The 20,266-nt window shown below is 40.6% G+C and overlaps 6 protein-coding genes across 12 annotated transcripts in view; 3 read left to right on the top strand and 3 right to left on the bottom strand.

Annotated features, from left to right (window-relative positions):
• LOC111429939 (rhodanese-like domain-containing protein 11, chloroplastic) overlaps positions 1 to 3,209 on the top strand; it is a 3,623-nt gene extending 414 nt beyond the window's left edge. The window contains exons 2-10 of one of the 2 annotated variants that reach the window (XM_023066025.1): positions 162 to 257; positions 636 to 743; positions 823 to 919; positions 1,345 to 1,384; positions 1,470 to 1,544; positions 2,418 to 2,505; positions 2,605 to 2,672; positions 2,813 to 2,885; positions 2,977 to 3,209. In XM_023066025.1, coding sequence (XP_022921793.1) covers positions 162 to 257; positions 636 to 743; positions 823 to 919; positions 1,345 to 1,384; positions 1,470 to 1,544; positions 2,418 to 2,505; positions 2,605 to 2,672; positions 2,813 to 2,885; positions 2,977 to 3,060 — 729 coding nt within the window. In that variant the 3' untranslated portion in view covers positions 3,061 to 3,209. The remainder of the gene's footprint in view (positions 1 to 161; positions 258 to 635; positions 744 to 822; positions 920 to 1,344; positions 1,385 to 1,469; positions 1,545 to 2,417; positions 2,506 to 2,604; positions 2,673 to 2,812; positions 2,886 to 2,976) is intronic. The other variant, XM_023066026.1, reaches the window with a different exon arrangement.
• Positions 3,198 to 7,950, bottom strand: LOC111429935 (cytochrome P450 71A3-like). 4 transcript variants are annotated; one of them, XM_023066017.1, is made up of 3 exons: positions 6,959 to 7,944; positions 6,760 to 6,877; positions 3,215 to 3,797 (listed from the first exon to the last, which is right to left on the bottom strand). In XM_023066017.1, the coding sequence occupies exons 1-3, from the start codon at positions 7,868 to 7,870 to the stop codon at positions 3,313 to 3,315; spliced, it is 1,515 nt and encodes a 504-aa protein (XP_022921785.1). In that variant the 5' UTR covers positions 7,871 to 7,944; the 3' UTR covers positions 3,215 to 3,312. The 4 variants fall into 4 exon arrangements, with proteins under 4 accessions (XP_022921783.1, XP_022921785.1, XP_022921784.1 ...); XM_023066019.1 differs by lacking the exon at positions 3,215 to 3,797 and adding an exon at positions 6,174 to 6,214 and having other exon boundaries at positions 6,281 to 6,877; positions 6,959 to 7,950; XM_023066015.1 differs by lacking the exons at positions 6,760 to 6,877; positions 6,959 to 7,944 and adding an exon at positions 4,674 to 5,658 and having other exon boundaries at positions 3,198 to 3,915.
• A 672-nt stretch (positions 7,951 to 8,622) lies between these two features.
• On the top strand, positions 8,623 to 10,653 carry LOC111429936 (elongation factor Tu, chloroplastic-like). The gene has a single exon (XM_023066020.1). It carries the CDS (start codon positions 8,785 to 8,787, stop codon positions 10,225 to 10,227), a length of 1,443 nt encoding a protein of 480 aa, XP_022921788.1. The 5' UTR covers positions 8,623 to 8,784; the 3' UTR covers positions 10,228 to 10,653.
• Positions 10,654 to 11,339: 686 nt separating this feature from the next.
• LOC111429933 (pentatricopeptide repeat-containing protein At1g08070, chloroplastic-like) lies at positions 11,340 to 13,835 on the top strand. The gene has a single exon (XM_023066013.1). It carries the CDS (start codon positions 11,670 to 11,672, stop codon positions 13,767 to 13,769), a length of 2,100 nt encoding a protein of 699 aa, XP_022921781.1. The 5' UTR covers positions 11,340 to 11,669; the 3' UTR covers positions 13,770 to 13,835.
• Positions 13,836 to 14,044: 209 nt separating this feature from the next.
• On the bottom strand, positions 14,045 to 17,574 carry LOC111429938 (serine/threonine-protein kinase HT1). Of its 3 annotated transcripts, XM_023066024.1 has the most exons (8): positions 17,223 to 17,574; positions 17,005 to 17,183; positions 16,740 to 16,877; positions 16,267 to 16,399; positions 15,974 to 16,169; positions 15,029 to 15,153; positions 14,771 to 14,929; positions 14,045 to 14,699 (listed from the first exon to the last, which is right to left on the bottom strand). In XM_023066024.1, the coding sequence occupies exons 3-8, from the start codon at positions 16,871 to 16,873 to the stop codon at positions 14,385 to 14,387; spliced, it is 1,062 nt and encodes a 353-aa protein (XP_022921792.1). In that variant the 5' UTR covers positions 16,874 to 16,877; positions 17,005 to 17,183; positions 17,223 to 17,574; the 3' UTR covers positions 14,045 to 14,384. The 3 variants fall into 3 exon arrangements, with proteins under 3 accessions (XP_022921792.1, XP_022921791.1, XP_022921790.1); XM_023066023.1 differs by having other exon boundaries at positions 17,005 to 17,574; XM_023066022.1 differs by having other exon boundaries at positions 16,982 to 17,573.
• An 834-nt stretch (positions 17,575 to 18,408) lies between these two features.
• LOC111429941 (plant intracellular Ras-group-related LRR protein 9-like) overlaps positions 18,409 to 20,266 on the bottom strand; it is a 4,318-nt gene continuing 2,460 nt past the window's right edge. The window contains exons 2-3 of the mRNA XM_023066027.1: positions 19,639 to 19,805; positions 18,409 to 19,481 (exon numbers count right to left, since the gene is read on the bottom strand). Of these exons, the coding sequence (XP_022921795.1) occupies positions 18,836 to 19,481; positions 19,639 to 19,805 (813 nt within the window). The 3' untranslated portion in view covers positions 18,409 to 18,835. The remainder of the gene's footprint in view (positions 19,482 to 19,638; positions 19,806 to 20,266) is intronic.

Raw genomic sequence — 20,266 nt, forward strand, 5'->3', positions numbered from 1 at the left:
TTTTTTTTTTTTTTTTTTTTTTTTTCAATTTCGGTTGTGTTTGATTCTTTTCTTGGAGATCATTAAAGAAATCTAGAAAAGATTTGAAAGATTGCTGTCTTAATGAGGTCTTATTTCCTTCCGTGATCCATTTGTTTCTATAACGTCAATGTTTATTCCAGCAGTCCAATGTTATCAAAATGCAAAGTGACAGTGAAGACTATGAGCTGAAGCAAATGAGGGACATGGCTGCAGCTAAAAAGAGATGGGACTCTCTGGTTGGTACCAACCGTTTGTTTTGTAATGGTATTGCTTTTTAGTCCTATGACTTAGAAGTTTGTTTGGTTGTAGTAACTAGAGGATCAATATTAATTGTTAGGGAAAATCTATCAATCTTGTAGCAGTCATTTGGGATTTGGGATTCAACTTAATTTTGGAAATCAACAAGTTATATGATATTTACATTGATTATTAACAAGTATGTTCATTATGTCCTGATGGTTTAGTCATACTCTCCGAAGTTGAGTTTTTCAACCGCATTGTTTCTTGATTGCATTCTTTAAGTTTCCTGAATTGTTCATTCAAAAATTTTGTTTTTGGTAGTATGATTCGTAAATGTGTGCTGTTTAATGTGAACTAATCATTTATGTCTACAGATTCGGGAGGGCAAAGTGAAAGTTCTGACGCCAAGGGAAGCTGGTTATGCCATTCAACTCTCTGATAAGACATTGCTTGATGTGCGTCCTTCTACAGAACACCAAAAGGTAGACCACTGAGGTGTTTGTGATATCATATTTGTTCGTTGTTTGACTCTCCAACTTATGTTTCTCCCATGTTTTGAAGGCATGGGTTAAAGGCTCAACATGGATCCCAATCTTTGAAGTTGATGACAAAGTTGATCCTGGAACTCTTTCTCGAAAGGTCACAAGCTTCATGATGGGTACCATGAAACTCTTGCTATCTTTTCTTTAAATACCAAAGTCTAGTTCTCTGGTTGTCATTTTTGCAGCTTTCCATTCAGAGAAACAAATTACTTTTACTTAGTTTCCTTCTCATGGTTGCTAGTAAGATTAGTTAATCATACAAAGTAATGAGTATTACTGACCATGGAATGTGTGAGATCTCATATTGGTTGGAAAGGGGAACAAAGTATTCTTTATAAGGGTGTGGAAACCTTTCTCTTAGTAGACATGTTTCAAAAGTCTTGAGAGTAAGCTCGAAAGAGAAAACCTAAAGAGAATAATATTTACCGCTTACTAACGGTAGATTTGAGTTGTTATTAGGATGAGTGAAATTTTTATTCTTTATTTTTTTATCGAGCTATTTTGGCAGTTAGTTCCTTACATTGTTCTTATATTTGCCTAGGGGGTTGGTGGAGTGGTGTGCCTACGGTATCCTACAATAGGTATAACGCAGGCCATAGCAATTCTTCTACTCCTTTTTTGTTTTTTGTTAATTATTTACCTTTTTCTTTGCCTGAACTTCAACAGCCGCTTCTTGTCAGAAGTTCAAGAGAAATTTCCAAAAGATGCTGACCTTATTCTTGCATGTCAAAAGGGATTGAGGTAATCTCCTTATTCTGATTGGGCTTGGAGGAAATGTTTGTAGACAGTCGATGCAGAGTTGTACACTGAGCTTGCAACTTGGGATATAATGATTTCTTGATTTTCCATAACGGTTAATCTTGATGTGAGATCCCATGTCGGTTGAAGAGGAGAACAAAACATTCTTTATAAGAATGTAGAAACCTCTTCCTAGCAGATGTGTTTTAAAAATCATGAGGCTGACAGCAATACGTAACGGGCCAAAATCGAACAATATCTGCTAGCGGCGAACTTGGGCTGTTACAAATGGTATTAAAGCCAGACATCGAGCGGCATGTCAATGAGGACGCTGGGCACATGGTGGAAGGGGGTGGGTTGTGAATCCCGCATCGGTTGGAGAGGAGAACGAAACATTCTTTATAAGAGTGTGGAACCTCTCCCTAATAGACACGTTTTAAAACTATGAAGTTGACCGCGATACGTAACGGCCCAAAACAGAGAATATCTATGAGTATGGACTGTTCCACGTGATCTTCTTACTTCCATGTAACTAGTGAAGGAAAATTTGCTCAGCTAACTATAGTTGCAATGAAGTATACTGAACCCAGCAATAAGCAGCAGGTTAAAGTTATGATAACACATTGGGGGATGAAAGGATCGCACACATTGTTATTTTACTTGAAATGATTGGACCATGTAATCTTCTAGGATATCTCTCATCCAGCGTTGACTAATGTTATCGTGAATGTACTAGTGTGGTATTGCTTTTCTTTGTATCAGACTTTCGCTAAAAGAATTAAACCAATGATATTGTTAATTACTTCAAAAAGATCAAATTGTAAGGAATTTATAATCTTGGCTGGGCTTCTTTCATCTGAACAACACTTTTGGAAGGTCCCTAGCTGCATGCGAGCTCCTCTACAATGCTGGTTACAAAAACCTCTTCTGGGTTCAAGGGGGTCTAGACGCTGCTGAAGAAGAGGTAACGATATTATTACTTCGAAGTTTCTACTTCCTCTCGCTGTTAATCCAGTCTGTAAAAGTGAAAATTTGGTGATGTCTATCATTTTACCTGGAACAGGATCTGGCCAGAGAAGGTCCTCAGCCTTTAAAATTTGCTGGGATTGGTGGGCTCTCAGAATTCCTTGGGTAACAGATGATTTCAACCTATTTTCTCCTTCTGTCTATTTTCTCCTTCAAAGGGAAAAAAGAACATATCAAATAGATTTAATTTACTCTGAAACTGCTCGTCTCTCTGTCGTCTGACTCACTTCCCCCATGACTTTCAGCTGGACCGATCAACAAAGGGTGGCTGGTGCCAAAGAAGGTTGGGGTTATCGCTTGGTTTACTCTGCTCGTCTGGTAATGTTTCATCTCGATGTATTAGTTAACTACTTTTCAGTTTCATCTTAAACTTCTCCCTTAAGCCTCGCGTTTAATTATCATGGCACAGATTGCAGTCTTCCTTGCTGCTGATGCCCTGTTTATTGGCGCTCAGCAATTGGGTCGCTATATTCAAGACTTGCGGTCTCACTAAGGTCACTTACTGGGGTGGGTTGTGTAGTAGCATGAAACACATGAGAGGCTAAGGTCTCTGAGGTTTTGGCTAGAGTAGAGAGTTCTGTGTGATGAGGATGCTTGGAATTAATTATATGTCTTGGAGAGATCTGCTGATGCTCTGTTCTATATTCTTGAGTCCAGTTCTCATTAATCGGCTGCCTACATAATCATAATGGATACAATAAAGATAAAAGGCAACAAAAACACATACAATAAAGCCCCCAACATTCTAACAAGGAGTTGCCGTCGCTACAAGAGGATGTTTCCTATGAATGGTTAACCCAAACGCCCCAGTCATGTCTAAATCCTCACCATTTGGCAACATCCATTCAAATTTATGCACAAGATTTGCTAAAGCTATCTCGTTTATCACCGTTGCGAACGCAATTCCAGGACATCCTCTCCTTCCTGCGCCAAATGGGATTAAATCAAAATCATGACCCTTGAAATCTATCGAGTTGTTCATAAACCTTTCTGGCCGAAACTCCTCTGCTTCATCCCACACTTCTGGGTCTCTTCCAATAGCCCATGCATTGATCATAACTCGGGTCTTGGGTTTAATATCGTAGCCCTTTAGCTTTATGCATTGGGTTGATTCTCTCGGGACAAGAAGTGGGATTGGCGGGTGTAGACGCAATGTTTCCTTTAGTACTGCTTTCAAGTAATGCATTTTGTCTAGATCATCTTCATTTACGTAGTATGCTTTGTGATCGCCTGATATTTCTCTAATCTCACTCTTCAATTTCTTCATGGCTTCTGGGTGTTTCAACAATTCTGACATTGTCCACTCCATTACTGTGGAAGTTGTTTCTGTGCCTGCTGCAAACATGTCCTGTAATCAAAACCAAACCACAATCAAAACTGTTAGGAATCACGACTCTCCACAATGGTATGATATTGTCCACTTTGAGCATAAGCTCTCATGGCTTTGCTTTGGGCTTCCCCAAAAGGCCTCATACCAATGAAGATAGTATTCCTCACTTATAAACCCATGATCTTCCACTAAATTAACCAATGTGGGACACTCCCAATCCCAATAATCCTCAACAATCCTCCCCTCGAACAAAGCACACTATAAGCCTCCCCTGAGGCTTATGGAGCCTCGAATAGCCTCCCCTTAATTGAGGCTCGACTCCTTCTCTGGAGCGCCCTCGAACAAAGTACACCATTTGTTCGACACTTTAGTCACTTTTGACTACACCTTCGAGGCTCGCCATTCTTTGTTCGATATTTGAGGATTCTATTGGCATGGTTAGGTTTAGGGCATGGCTCTGATACCATGTTAGGAATCACGACTCTCCACAATGGTATGATATTGTCCACTTTGAGCATAAGCTCTCATGGCTTTGCTTTGGACTTCCCCAAAAGGCCTCATACCAATGAAGATAGTATTCCTCACTTATAAACCCATGATCTTCCACTAAATTAACCAATGTGGGACACTCCCAATCCCAATAATCCTCAACAAAAACCAAACCACAACTCCACTAAATTAACCAATGTGGGACACTCCCAATCCCAATAATCCTCAACAAAAACCAAACCACAACCAAAGTTGATGAGTGACAAATGATTGCAAGATTGGCTTACCAAGATTAAAGCTTTTATGCTATCCATTTCAAGGGGAAAACCAATGGAGTTGTTTCTCTGTACCCAAAGCAGAACATCTACCAGGTCCTTGTGCTTACCAGAATTCTCGTCTCTGTTTTCCGAATGGACACGATCTTGAATCACTCTGTCTAAGAAAACATCCAGCTCTTTAGCTACCCGCTTTCCTTTGGCGTCCAGCCCACTGATACCATCGATCCAACCCAGCCAAGGAATGAAGTCTCTAATGCCAAAGCTCCCCAACAGTTCCAGCAATTCCAACAGAAGAGACCTTAACTTCATCCCATCTTCTCCCGCATCAAATTTTCTCCCTAAAGCTACTCTGCAAACCACGTCGTTGGTCAGTCCAGAGAACGTTTCAGTCAAATTCACGGATATTGGGTTCTGTTGGATCTTTTCAATCATCAATTTGACCTCTTCTTCTCTGACAGAGCGAAAGGATTGAACCCTTCTGTTGCTCAAAAGGTGAAGCACGTCAATGCTCTTCATCTGCCTCCAATACTCGCCATAAGGAGCTGCGGCTACGACTTTGGAGTTGTAAAGAAGCTTATCGTGCTTGGTTGATTTGGGTCGGTTGGCGAAGACGAGATCGTGGGTCTTCATGACATCACGAGCTAGTTCGGATGAAGAAACCACGATGGTGGGCTTGGAGCCGAGGTGGAGGAGAAACAGAGGACCGTGGCGGCGGGCGTAGCTCTGGAGAGTGATATGAGGGTGGGAGCCAAGCTTCAAAAGATGTCCGAAAATTGGAAGCTTTCTTGGTGGAGATGGTGGCGAGGATTGTTCTTCTTGTGATGAAGATTTTTGACAAAACAAAAGCCAGATGAAGAGGACAATGAAACCAGCGACGGAAGCTGGGTGACCAATCAACGCAACAAGGAGATCACAATCCATTTCTATACCCACAGATATGGTGTCGACAATTTCACAAATTTAAGATTTTGGTATTCTTAAAAGGGAAATAATTCCAGTACGATGATGAGAATACTGCACATAACTTCTTTACCACCACAAGTTGGAAACAAAATATCTTACACTCTGGTACACATTTTTTTTTTGGGGGACAAAATTGGCAATCCAACCCCCCGAATAATTCCAGTACAATGATAGCTCGGGCTCAAAATGGATAATATCCTAACATTCTAGAAAAATTTTGTATGCTTTCAGCTCACCTCTTGGCTCAACATGCTAATATAGTCAAATATAGTGAACATTTTGCATAATCTTAGGAAATGCCCGTGAATTTCTCCTGCAGAAATACTATTAAAAAAGTTCTTTGTTAGGTACAGTGATTCCATTTATTTTAAAGGGCAAGAGAGGACATAGTAAATAAATCTGACTCAGGAACTGTCGGCCTCTGACTCCCTCCCCGTGACTCTCAGTTGGACTGCTCAGAGGGCGGCATGTGCCAAAGAAGACGCTCCTTTTTTTCAAGTTCACTTACTGGATTGGTTTGTGTAGATTTATTCAATAGTGTTTTTATATATTGATATATGAACGCATACACTAAAGATAAAGGCAACATAAACACATACAATAAAGCCCCCAACACTCTAACAAGGAGTTGCTGTGGCTACAAGAGGATTCACACTCTAACAAGGAGTTGCTGTGGCTACAAGAGGATGTTTCCTATGAATGGTTAACCCAAATGCCCCTGTCATGTCTAAATCCTCACCATTTGGCAACATCCATTCAAATTTATGCACCAGATTGGCTAAACCTATCTCATTTATCACCGTTGCAAACTCAACTCCAGGACATCCTCTCCTCCCTGCGCCAAATGGGATCAACTCAAAATCCTGACCCTTGAAATCTATCGAACTGTTCATAAACCTTTCTGGCCGAAACTCCTCTGCTTCTTCCCACACTTCTGGGTCTCTTCCAATGGCCCATGCATTGATCATAACTCGGGTCTTGGGTTTAATATCGTAGCCCCTTAGCTTTATGTATTGGGTCGATTCTCTCGGGACAAGAAGTGGGATTGGTGGGTGTAGACGCAACGTTTCTTTTATTACTGCCTTCAAGTAATGCATTTTGTCTAGATCATCTTCGTTCACGTAGTGATCGCCTGATATTTCTCTAATCTCACTCTTCAATTTCTTCATGGCTTCTGGGTGTTTCAACAATTCTGACATTGCCCACTCCAATACTGTGGAGATTGTGTCTGTGCCAGCTGAAAACATGTCCTGTAATCAAAACCAAACCACAATCAAAACCAAACCACAACCAAAGTTGATGAGTGGCAAATGATTGCAAGATTGGCTTACCAAGATTAAAGCTTTTATGCTATCCATTTCAAGGGGGAAACCAATGGTGTTGTTTCTCTGTATCCAAAGCAGAACATCGACCAGGTCCTTGTGCTTACCAGAATTCTCGTCTCTGTTTTCCGAATCGACATGATCTTGAATCACTCTGCCTAGGAAAACATCCAGCTCTTTGGCTACGCGCTTTGCTCTGGCGTCCAGCCCACTGATACCATCGATCCAACCCAGCCAAGGAATGAAGTCTCTAACGCCAAAGCTCCCTAACAATTCCAGAAATTCCAATAGAAGAGACCTTAAATTAATCAAATCTTCTCCCACTCCATATTTTGCTCCTAAAGCCACTCTGCAAACCACGTTGTTGGTTAGTCCAGAGAACGTTTCAGTCAAATTCACCGATATTGGATTCCGTTGGATCTTTTCGATCATTAATTTGACCTCTTCTTCTCTCACAGAGCGGAAGGATTGAACCCTTTTGTTACTCAAAAGGTGAAGTACGCCAACGCTTCTCATCTGCCTCCAATACTCGCCATAAGGAGCAGCTGATATGTCGCTGGCGTTGTAAAGAAGCTTATCGGCCATACTCGATTTGGGTCGGTTGGCAAAGACAAGATCGTGGGTTTTCATGATATCACGAGCTATTTCGGATGAAGAGACCACGATGGTGGGCTTGGAGCCGAGGTGGAGGAGAAACAGAGGGCCATGGCGGCGGGCGTAGCTCTGGAGAGTGATATGAGGGTGGGAGCCAAGCTTCAAAAGATGTCCGAAAATTGGAAGCTTTCTTGGTGGAGATGGTGGCGAGGATTGTTCTTCTTGTGATGAAGATTTTTGACAAAACAAAAGCCAGATGAAGAGGACAATGAAACCAGCGACGGAAGCTGGGTGACCAATCAACGCAACAAGGAGATCACAATCCATTTGCCTCCAGAAATTTCAGAAATTGAAGATTTTGGTGTTCTTAAAAGGAAATAATATCTGTAAGACTCAAACTTCTTTACAACCATAAATGTAAGTAAACAAGATAGCTCGGCTTCACACTCGACATGGACGTCTGCATGAAGCTTCAATAGTTGTGGCTGAATATGAACCCTACTGTGGATAGCATAAATAAATAAATGAAAGAAAATCAAATCCAAGTTTTTTTATTTTTATTTTTATTTTTATCATTATTATTTTCAATATTTATAAATCATAAAAATAAAAAATTATAGTTACGTTTAAATTATGAACTCTTAATATCTCATTTATTAAAAGTTTCATTTGTAAATGTAAATATGCATTTAAAAAATTTTAAATTTCAAAATAGAAGTTTTTTTTTTTATAGATTAAAAAAAATAAAAATTTACCAAAAGAATGTTTTCTTAAGTGAAAAAAATTAAATGGGCATTAATGAGTTTTAAAACATTCATAGCTAAATTGTTTTTAACTTTCGTGATAAATTTGTGCATTTACTGAAACTTTTACATTATTATTATTATTATTATTTTAATTTTGACTTTTTATATATAATAATAAATAGCACGCAAAGTGTGGTGGTTAGATTGTGATGATTATGGAGCCGAAAACGACACCGTTGAGTTAGTGGAGTGGTTTGGTATTTTAAAATTGTTTTTAGGGAGAGAATAGGAATTTCGCAAGTAGCCCTAGGCACCCATTTTTAGAGCGGTAGCACAGAACCTTGAGGATACCGAAGGTAAGGCTTATTACTGATACAGAGAGAATTGTGGTTATGGCAGAAATGGATAGAACAACGCCCAGTTGAGGCCCTCTTTCTTATCTTCCCTGAATCCCATCGTCTTCTCCAGTTCCTCTCTCGGATTCCTCACTCATCAATGGCGGCTATTTCCTTAGCTTCCGCTTCTACATCCTCTAACCTCCTTTTCCTGCATGCCTCTGCTTCTCCCTCTTCCTCCCCTTCTTCTTCCCTCTTCGTCAAACCCTCCTCCTCCTCCTCCTCCGCTATTAAGCTTTCTTCCTCTTTCTTGAACCCTTCTTCTATTCGCCCTCTCACATTCTCCTCCCCCGCTGTAAAACCTCCTCGTTCCTTGACGATTCGGGCCGCCCGTGGGAAATTTGAGAGGAAGAAACCCCATGTCAATATCGGCACAATTGGGCATGTCGACCATGGTAAAACCACGCTCACCGCTGCTTTGACAATGGCTTTGAGCAAAGCCCCAAAGAAATATGACGAAATTGACGCCGCACCTGAAGAGCGAGCTCGGGGTATTACGATAAACACCGCCACCGTTGAGTACGAAACTGAGAGCCGACATTACGCCCACGTCGATTGCCCTGGCCATGCTGATTACGTCAAGAACATGATTACTGGTGCTGCTCAAATGGATGGCGCAATTTTGGTGGTTTCGGGCGCTGATGGCCCAATGCCACAAACGAAGGAGCATATTTTGTTGGCTAAACAAGTGGGTGTCCCCAATATGGTGGTGTTTCTCAACAAGAAGGATCAAGTTGATGACGAGGAGCTTCTGGAGCTTGTGGAATTGGAAATGCGTGAGTTGCTTTCTTCCTATGAATTCCCTGGTGATGATGTCCCAATTATTGCTGGTTCTGCTTTGTTAGCTTTGGAAGCTCTAATGGCTAACCCTGGTATTGTTAGAGGCGAAAATGAATGGGTGGATAAAATTTTTGAACTTATGGATGCTGTTGATAGCTACATTCCAATACCCGAAAGACAAACAGATCTTCCATTTTTGCTTGCTGTTGAAGATGTGTTCTCTATTACTGGTCGTGGTACTGTGGCGACGGGGCGTGTCGAAAGGGGCACGGTTAGGGTGGGAGAAACAGTGGATATTGTAGGACTAAGGGAAACTAGAAACACAACAGTGACAGGAGTGGAGATGTTTCAGAAAATTCTCGACGAGGCTTTGGCTGGGGATAATGTAGGGCTGTTGCTTAGAGGCGTTCAGAAGGCTGACATCCAAAGAGGGATGGTTCTAGCCAAGCCTGGCACTATCACCCCACACACCAAGTTTCTTGCAGTTGTGTATGTGTTGAAGAAGGAGGAGGGTGGTAGACATTCACCCTTTTTTGCCGGTTACAGACCGCAATTTTACATGAGAACGACCGATGTCACAGGTAAGGTGACTTCGATTATGAACGACAAGGACGAGGAGTCGAAAATGGTGATGCCGGGTGACCGAGTTAAAATGGTTGTGGAACTGATTATGCCAGTGGCTTGTGAACAAGGAATGAGATTTGCCATCAGAGAAGGTGGAAAGACTGTAGGAGCTGGTGTGATTCAATCAATAATTGAGTGAGTGAGTGAGAAGAAGAGGCAACTTAATTGCGGAACCAACTGAATTGTTCTTTACTCCTTTTCAGTTAGGCTAAATTTGAACCAACATCAATGAATTTTTGAACTTTTTCTTTTTTGTGCAACATTCTGGATTCAGTGCCATATATTTGTTCTCTTGTTGATCGGGTCGAACGCATCCATCGTGGCTGGATAATGTTTCTATGATTGTATATTTGCAGATACCTTTTTTCCCTTCGAGTCTGCAACTATGCGTTCTATGATTCCAAGTTAGCAATCAATGTTCTATTTTGAGATGGTTTCTATCTTTTAGGTGCCAACATCTTATGTCTGTCGGCTTGACTGACATTAGTATGTCATAGGATTGGTAGCTGCATTTCTCATCTGGAAATTCTTGTTTTTGGGTAATATGTTCAAGTTGTTCGAGTAAGATCAATCAAGTTTATTGTCTGTGTTGGAATATATTGTATTCAGGATTGCGTATTTAAGGCCCTGGGGCTTGTGGAAACCATCTGGTTGGGCTTGTGTCGACGCCTCTGTTTCCATCCATCAATTGGTTTACGTTCACTGAATTACACTTGCAAGTTTGGTTGTGTATTAGATGTTCGCAAGGAGTTATTGAAGATGCTCTAATCTTTGGGAATGTATATTATTAGTTCAATAAGTGAAGACATCTCTATATCAAAAGCAATGCTAGTGTTCATTGGCTGTGTACGGTGATTTCATGCTGGTGATGGATTCTATGGCTAGGTGTGGCTTTTACAAGTTTGATAATCGCTCTAATGTTTTGGTTAATTTCATCAACATCTCGATGGTGGAATGTTGATGGGGTTAAGTTGAATATAGTCGTTGATGATGAAATCATAACTCTTAATGTGAGATCCCACGTCAATTGGAGAAAAGAACGAAACATTGTTTATAAGAGTGTCGAAATTTCTTCTAATCAAACGTGTTTTAAAACCTTGAGGGGAAGCATGAAAATGAAATCTTAAATAAGACAATATCTACTAGCGGTGGTGGGTTTGGGTTTGTTACAAATGGGCGGTGTGCTAGCGATGAGTTTGGGTTGTTACAAATGGGCGGATTGTGAGATCCCATGTCGGTTGGAGAGAAGAATATCCGGTACTTCCGCTTAATGAATTATCTAAGTAAGAAGAAATTGAGAGAGAGAGAGACAGCTGAGTATACTCTAAAACGAAACCAACAGCAACATTTGTCTGTGTTTAGTTGCAGACAGAAGATTTATATATTGTCGGACCAGGGCGCTTGATTCCCTTTGCGTGGATGAGCCAGCAAGCTCTCGCTACAACAATCCTCCGCCGCCAAACACAGCTCCGAAGCTTATGATATTCATTCTTTGGAGTTTGGTAGCAGTGCTTTGAGTCCAGCTCCGAAGCTTATGATATTATGAAATTTTGAATCTTCCGAGCTCCATTCTCCACTGAGATGGCGTCCATAGTCGCTTGCCTTCCCAATATATCTGTAACTTCCATAACCCACCTTTCCCAGTTCCCTGAGAATCCAAAATCTTTGATTCTTCAGAGATGCAAAACTCCCAAAGACCTCCGTCAAGTTCACGCTCACCTTCTCAAAACTCGCCGTCTTCAAGACCCCACCATTGCAGAAGCCGTTCTCGAGTCCGCAGCTTTACTTCTTCCCAACTCCATAGACTATGCCCTTTCCATTTTCAATCACATGGACAAACCTGAATCGTCGGCTTACAATGTTATGATCAGGGGCCTTGCCTTCAAGCAATCGCCTCATAACGCCGTTCTCCTGTTCAAGAAAATGCATGAAAACTCGGTTCAACACGACAAATTCACTTTCTCCTCTGTCTTAAAGGCTTGCTCTAGAATGAGAGCGCTGAGGGAAGGCGAACAGGTCCACGCGCTCATTCTGAAATCTGGGTTCAAACCAAATGAGTTTGTTGAAAATACTTTGATTCATATGTATGCGAATTGTGGACAAGTTGGGGTTGCACGTCAGGTGTTTGATGGAATGTCGCAACGAGCAACAGTTGCGTGGAATTCAATGTTGTCTGGTTACACGAAGAATGGGCTTTGGGATGAGGTCGTGAAACTCTTTCGAAAAATGCTGGAACTCCATATTGAATTTGATGATGTTACAATGATTAGCGTGTTAATGGCTTGTGGAAGATTAGCGGATCTGGAATTGGGTGAGTTGATTGGTGAGTATATTTTGTCAAAAGGGATAAGAAGAAACAGTACTCTAACAACTTCGCTAATTGATATGTATGCAAAATGTGGCCAAGTCGACACTGCTCGAAAGTTGTTCGATGAAATGGATAAAAGAGATGTCGTTGCGTGGAGCGCGATGATCTCAGGGTACGCGCAAGCCGATCGATGTAAAGAAGCTCTTGATCTGTTCCATGAGATGCAGAAGGCAAAAGTGGATGCAAATGAGGTAACAATGGTCAGTGTTCTGTATTCATGCGCCGTACTTGGAGCATACGAAACCGGTAAGTGGGTTCATTCCTACATAAAAAGGAAGAAGATGAAGCTCACTGTTAGTCTTGGAACACAGCTGATAGATTTCTATGCTAAATGTGGGTACATAGATAGGTCAGTTGAAGTTTTCAGGGCAATGCCTTTCGCAAATGTCTTCACATGGACAGCACTAATTCAGGGTCTTGCCAATAATGGGGAGGGGAAAATGGCTCTGGACTTCTTTGCTTTGATGCGAGAGAACAATGTAAAGCCGAATGATGTAACTTTCATTGCTGTTCTTTCTGCTTGTAGCCATGCTTGTCTGGTTGATCAGGGCCGACATCTTTTCAATAGCATGAGAAGGGGTTTTGATATTGAGCCAAGGATTGAGCATTATGGTTGCATGGTTGATATTCTTGGACGAGCTGGGCTACTCGAAGAAGCCTATCAGTTTATTGCTAACATGCCCATCCCACCCAATGCTGTTGTTTGGAGGACACTTTTGGCTTCATGCAAAGCTCATAAAAACGTTGAAATGGCAGAAAAATCATTTGACCACATTACTCTCTTGGAGCCTGCTCACAGTGGAGATTACATTCTTCTGTCAAATACTTATGCTTTGGTTGGTAGGGTTGAGGATGCACTCAGGGTGAGATCTCTGATAAAAGATAAGGAGATTAAGAAGACACCGGGTTGTAGTTTGATCGAGCTCGATGGTGTAGTACATGAGTTTTTTTCTGAAGATGGAGATCATACTCACTCTAAGGAAATACACGATGCATTAGATGAAATGATGAAGCGGATCAAGTCACTCGGATATGTGCCCAACATGGAGGATGCTAGACTAGAGGCTGAAGAAGAGGAGAGTAAAGAAACTTCGGTGTCGCATCATAGCGAGAAGCTAGCTATTGCTTATGGTCTTATTCGTACACCTCTTCAAACCACCATTAGAATTTCAAAAAATCTAAGGATGTGCAGGGACTGTCACAATGCAACCAAGGTCATATCACAAGTCTATAAAAGAACAATCATCGTTAGAGATCGTAACCGTTTTCATCATTTTAAAGACGGTCTTTGCTCCTGTAATGACTATTGGTAATCCCTTGTTTGAGAGAAGTCAAAGGCAAGTCTTTTCAGGTCAGTTATATATCTTTAATTGCAGTTTCATTTCTGTACATAATCTGGTAGATTGAAGGCACAAGGCACTAAGTTGAAGAAGAACATGAAATGCACCTCTTTCCTGTCCTGAATTTACCCATCAAAACTGGAAATATGAACCGGTTATGCTTACTAAAGTGTAGAATCTAAGAGATTAGGAAACGAATTCTTGTACAAGTTTTCTTAGATCATGATATTGAGAGTAGAAATAAAAAGAAAAAGGAATAGATATAAGTAGATAGTGGAGATGCATTAAGAGGGAATTATTGATCCTTTACTGGCAGCAATGATTTGAAGTCGGATCTTCAAAATCATGCTTCAAAACAGCAGGATTATCTTCCATTCTACCATTATGATGATATAAGGCTAAGGCTGTGTTACTACATAACTAAAACCACCTACTACACTCATTGATACATGGTGGGGAAGAAAGGAAAGCATTAGTTACATACAAACCATGTTATTCCTCTGCCTACTCTGCACTTTAACAGGGAAATAGCTTATTAATCTTAAGCTTTTCCATAAGCTTCTATTGCCTTTTCCCACATTCTAGAGCTTAGAAACAGTCATAGGAGCAGGAGAAACAACCTCTGGGATTATTTTCCGTTTTAGCTTTCGGAGTGTCCCCTGAATCATCACGGACTGCCATCAGTGAACTTGTTCCGGGAGACTCGGGAGGAAACACCGTGTTCTCAGAAGAGAAAAATCGGGAAGCAATCATCGGCTCGGGGGGTGAAATAGTGTAAAGGTAATTGAGTAGCATTTGAATAATTTGGGAGAAATTAGGACGAGCATTTGCATCCTCCTGCCAGCATGATGTTAGAACCATAGCCAGTTCCTCAGGAAGATTCTCTGCGCTAGGCCTTACATTCTGAAGCAACAGAGAAGCATCAATCAGAGAAATGGCATGGTAAATAGAGTGCATATGAAGAATCTGATTACCTTAAAAGCAGCGGCATATGCTGCCTGAAGATTTGACATGCCTTCAAATGGCAACTTGTTGTGTAGCAGTTCCCATAACACAATTGCAAAGCTATAGGCATCCACTTTATGGTTGTAATGTTTTTTCTCCCCTTGCCTTAGTGTCACAGTGCTATACAACTGACATTATATCACAATGCAAGTAAGCAACTTTGGAATATTTTTCTCAGGTAGCAACCAGAATGAATGCAACCAAACTATATTTCCTAAAACAAGCACCTCTGGAGCCATCCATCGGTAGGTCCCCGTCTCCGCAGTCATCATCTCCGTCAACGACTCTTCTCTTGCCAAGCCAAAATCTGCTAATTTAACTGTCTTGTGATCTGCAGTCAACAGAAGGTTCTCTGCCAACACATGGAATTACAAATTTTATAAGAATTGTTGGATGATAAAAGAAATATTAGGTCTCCTTAGAACTCAAGAACACAGAGGTAAAAGCTCTAGAACAAATACTGCTCAACGAAAGTTCTTGGTAAGGAAACCAATGAATTCAAGCAAGCAAGTTGAAGCTGTCAGCCTATGAACTCTTTAATGTTCTCAACACGACTGTATGTAATTGAGAACATGGCGACAACTAAGGACCAACAACCATTAAAGGGGATGAATGGAGTAGAAGTGTAAGCTCAAGCTCACCATTAGTAGATATTGTCCTCTTTGGGTTTTTCTTTCTGGGCTTCCCCTCAAAGTTTTAAAACGCGTCTGCTAAGGAGAGGTTTCCACACCCTTATAAAAATTGTTTCGTTCCCCTCTTCAACCAATATGGGATCTCACAATCCACCCCCTTCAGGACCTAGCGTCCTCACTAGCACTCGTTCCCCTCTCCAATCGTTGTGGGATCTCACAATCGGTTGGGGAGGGGAACGAAGCATTCTTTACCTTATAAGGGTGTGGAAGCCTCTCCCTAGCCGACGCGTTTTAAAATTTTGAGGGAAGTCTATAAGGGAATCTGCTAGCGGTAGGCTTGGGCTGATACAAGAAGCCCTATGAATCCAGTACCAATAGAAGGTCCAAATGCTTTACTAAGCTCAAATTTCTGCCTAAATGTAACTTGAAATTGAGAAAATAAATCATGGCAATGCACTAACTCATTAAAAAAGTTGGGTAACGAAGCATTTGAAATGGCATGAAGAATTATGGGATTAAGAGGTGGATGAAAAAGACTACCAGGTTTCAGATCACGATGAATGATGCCATGGGAGTGAAGGCATTCCATAGCACGAGCAATATCAAGCGCAAAACCAACAGCCACGCGTGTGTCCAAGCACCGTGGACGCATATTGAGCAGGTACTTTCGTAAGGTCCCTCCTAATAAAAGCTCCGTTACTATCACCATTACAGGCTCCTTGCAGGCACCAATAAACTGTTGATACACGCAAGGATCCAGCATAATAAAGGGTAAATCACTCATGCCATTCTTCAAAACCTTTCTTAGTATATCACATGGAATCAAATCAAACCTTGACAAGATTTTTATGTTGCACTTTAGACAACATTGCAACCTCCCGAGCAAACCGAGCTTCTTTCTTTACAACCTCTTCAGCTGTTTCCCCTTTATGAACAATTTTGATAGCAACAGTCTGGTTCTTATACCTGAACCATAGAATGATATCACTAAACAAAACACAATGCACTAGAATTATCCCAGAAACATAGCAAATTGATCTCTACAGAATACGGAAAGAAGAACACAGACAGGTCAGAAACATGTAGAATTTCTTGCAACAAATCCTAGAACAACGGAGACATGTTTTGTTCAAATACTGTAGATTTTCTCATGAAACAAGAAAAGAATTTCTAGATCTCGAGATAGAAAAGGGCTCCCAAACCGAATTCCTCTCAAGGGGATCAATAAAGAAGAAGACCAAACCAAAATTAGCAGTGCCAGAAAAGATAAACCAGAGAACCATGAGAATCTTAAGAGAATTCATACTTGCCCTCGTAAACTTTGGCATGAGCTCCCTCTCCAATTCTAGGTCCGACGAAGAGATGTTTGGGATCAACCAACCATTTGCCTTCCAATCTGAACTCATCCGTAGCAGAGTAGAATCTACACCCAGCTTCCATGTTTCTGGAAAAATCAAGAACACGTTATCCAGCAATTGCAATTCCCATGTTTATCTTACAGCAACTAAAAGGGATAAGCTCAAACGAAAAGGAAAAATAATTGAATACATGATTGAGAGCTTTGATTGTACTTTGTGCCGCCTACAAAAACACCTCAAAAGCCGACCCAGAAATCAATCGAAAACTTGGATAACCAATACGTCGAGGAGGGAAAAGGGAAGAGTCCCTCATATTCTTCAGCACCCACAAAGCCGCAGAGGGAATGCTTAAAAACTTGATGGGGAAAGGAGAAAGATCCCCAAAAACGGGAGCACGGGGGGAAGAAAACGAACCAATCTCAGAGCCACCGAGAGTTAAGAATCAGAAAGCATTAAGAGTACGCCCCATAATGGAGCAGAACTGAAATGGGGTCGATGGGTTTTGAGCATATTCAATCATGGCGAACATATAGCTCTGGATCTGCAGACAGAATCATGGAAGGGGCTGAGAGAGAGAGAGAGAGAGAGTAAGTAAACAAAAGGGTATGCGAGAAAGAGAAAGAAGGAAGGATTTATGAATGAATAATGAAGCAATAAAGAGTGTGGGAGCCGTAAACTAATGAAAGGCACATGGAACTGATCTTTCTGAGCGTAGTGGCTTGGAATTGCCTGGACTACTTTCCCCCGCTTTCTAGTCTCTTCCCTTCTCCCGTTCGTGTGTTTCACTTCATTTAAAGCTTTCCTTTAAACTAAAGCCTAAGCTTTTAATGATTTCCCAATTCCCATTTCAAACCCATCATATTTTACACCTAATTCATCTTAGCCTTGAGATGACGCTCACCCTTTTCCTTTCGACCCCTCGAATTCAGAGTCCAAAACCTTTTATTTCCATTTTTATATGGGTGGTTCAGTCCAAATTGGTCCAAGTATCATAAAAACAACCATATTTTTCTTTTCTGGGGCTTAATTATTGTTATTTCATCAGAAGAAGCTTCATTAGGAACATTGGGTAAAGCCATTTAAGTGAGGTTTATTGGTTAATCCCATTCTCCAATTATTTAATTTTTTGCCATTTTCACCACTCATTCATGCCTATTTTTAGATCCTGTTTTGGATAGTACAAACCCACCCTTTGTTTTGTTCGATTATGTAAAGTAACTAAAACTTCAATCTTTATGGTATTTCAAAATTTTCAAAATTTGAATGCCTTTACCGATATAGGTTGAAGATGGGTGGCTCAAGTTTACCTTATCAATCTTGGTATGTTTTCAGATGTTTTTATCTTAAAATGTTTGATGTGTTTGTTTAGTGTATGAACTTAATTGTAACAAAAAGATCTCAGATGACATAACTATTAATATATTTTTTTAGTTCAATTGATATTTTTTTAGTTCAAAATAATTGAATCATCGATCTTGTATCAATCTAATTTATTCAGATGAGGGATTTCTTCTCTATATTGCTCAAAAGCCAATTTTTGCTAGGAAATGACTAACTCAACTGGAAAATATACATATACACAAGAAACTATCAAAAGACAAAAAGTTAGGTTTGTTCGGACAGGATGTGATACTAATGTTGGTAAATGAATAACCAGTGATCTAATTACTTGGTCGAGGGAATCAGAAGAAGAAAGCTTCTTTTTTATCTGCTGAATGAGAGAGTTATCCAGATTAAACTGGATGGCAAAATATGGTTATTACAGTGAATAGTAACATAGCAATTTTCCCAACCTGTTCAATTGCCATAGACTTGAAGAAACACTACAAAAACGCATAATACCGAACTCATCCAGGCTTCAAACTCCAACAAAATTTGCTTGTAATTGTGGTTTGTTATGAGTTCTCACGACACTGTATGTAAAGAATCCAAGGAACCTGATGGAGGCCAATCATCAAGGACCCAAAATCAGTGGGGGAAGAGGAAGTAAGGCCATGACAGACAGAGTAAAGGGTGCAAAAATTGGTGAAAGAGCTCCATCAGATTATAGCTGCTGTTCGAGATAAGGGTCTTTCGGACTGTTGGGAGATCCAACAATACCAGACACGGTCTCTGAAACCCCAGAAATGTAAGACTTCAACCAAGTGGTACTTCGCGTCAGCCATCCAGTCTGCACCTGTTCGTCCATTTCAAGAGTTCTTTTTCTATCTTCCTCCTCCAGAATTTCAAGCCACCTCTTGGACATGAATGTCCTTACAGCATCCAGTCCACTATTTACCACTTCCATTGGCGGAATTACAAGAGGATTTTGCTCCAAGTTTAGTTTCTCTAAATTCTCAAGATGGCCGAATGTATCAGGTAGAGCGTGAATCTGGTTGTTGCTAAGATCAAGTTCCCTAAGGCTGGATAAATCACCAAAGGTGTGTGGAAGTTCAGTAAGGTCAGTAAAATTACTGGCTAGGTTGAGATATTCAAGTTGTGTCAATTTCCCAATTGCCTGAGGAAGGCCATGAAGCTCGTTGAAATGAGCATCCAGGTAACGCAAAGAGATCATATCACAAAAAGAAGATGGCAGTGAACGTATCTTGTTCAACTGGATAGAAAGCTTCTCCAAATTCACCAGTTCATGGCCAATATTTGTTGGCAAGTACGTTAGAGCGTTGAAGCTCACATCTAACTCCACCAAAGACCTGCCAATTTAAGAAACAAAAATAAGTCTCAAAATTTTGCGGCAGAAATTTCTCCATCAATGCATGCAGATGCATAACAAAACATCGCTGAATACACTTTAAAAAATCATGTGAAATCAGGAAGGGCTTGAATTGGTAGACTACTAGAATCTTATACCTGCAATGGCATATTGAGTCAGGAAGGGCTTGCAACGTGTTCCCAGAGACATTCAGGAGTTTCAGCTTTTGTAATAAGCCAATCGTGTCCGGCAGTGACTCCAAGAGATTGGATGAGGCATTCAGCTCCTCAAGATTTTCTAAGCCAGATATTGAATCCGGGATATTCTGAAGCAGTTGAAAGTGCGAGTTAAAAGATACAAATCATAGAATTAAATATTCGTTCGTCCTGAATTTTCAGTTAAGCAAACTCACATCCAAGTCCAATATTGACAGATATGTGATAAGGCACGAGCTATTCATGAAAAAGAACAAAAAATAAAAACGAGGCAGTTGAGAAGAGTAATATACTAAAGCAAAGATAGAGATGCAAAACATTAATTTTAGGAGGAGACCTAGGAAATTTCATTTAATTAAAAAAAGAAAGACTCAAAGCTTTGAAAGGACTGCCACATTAACACAAATAGAAAGCATTAAAAAGGAGCAAATCCATAAAAATAAGGCCGCATTTGATAAGATTTTTGAAGATTGTACTTGTTTTCTTACCATTCTTTACAATGATTTCCATCTTTCCTAAAAAAACCTTTGAATTCATAGCTAAACCACCCCCCCCCCCCCCCCCCCCCCCC

The sequence above is a fragment of the Cucurbita moschata genome, unplaced genomic scaffold (assembly GCF_002738365.1).
Source record: "Cucurbita moschata cultivar Rifu unplaced genomic scaffold, Cmos_1.0 Cmo_Scf00032, whole genome shotgun sequence".
In the NCBI taxonomy this organism is placed as follows: Eukaryota; Viridiplantae; Streptophyta; class Magnoliopsida; order Cucurbitales; family Cucurbitaceae; genus Cucurbita; species Cucurbita moschata.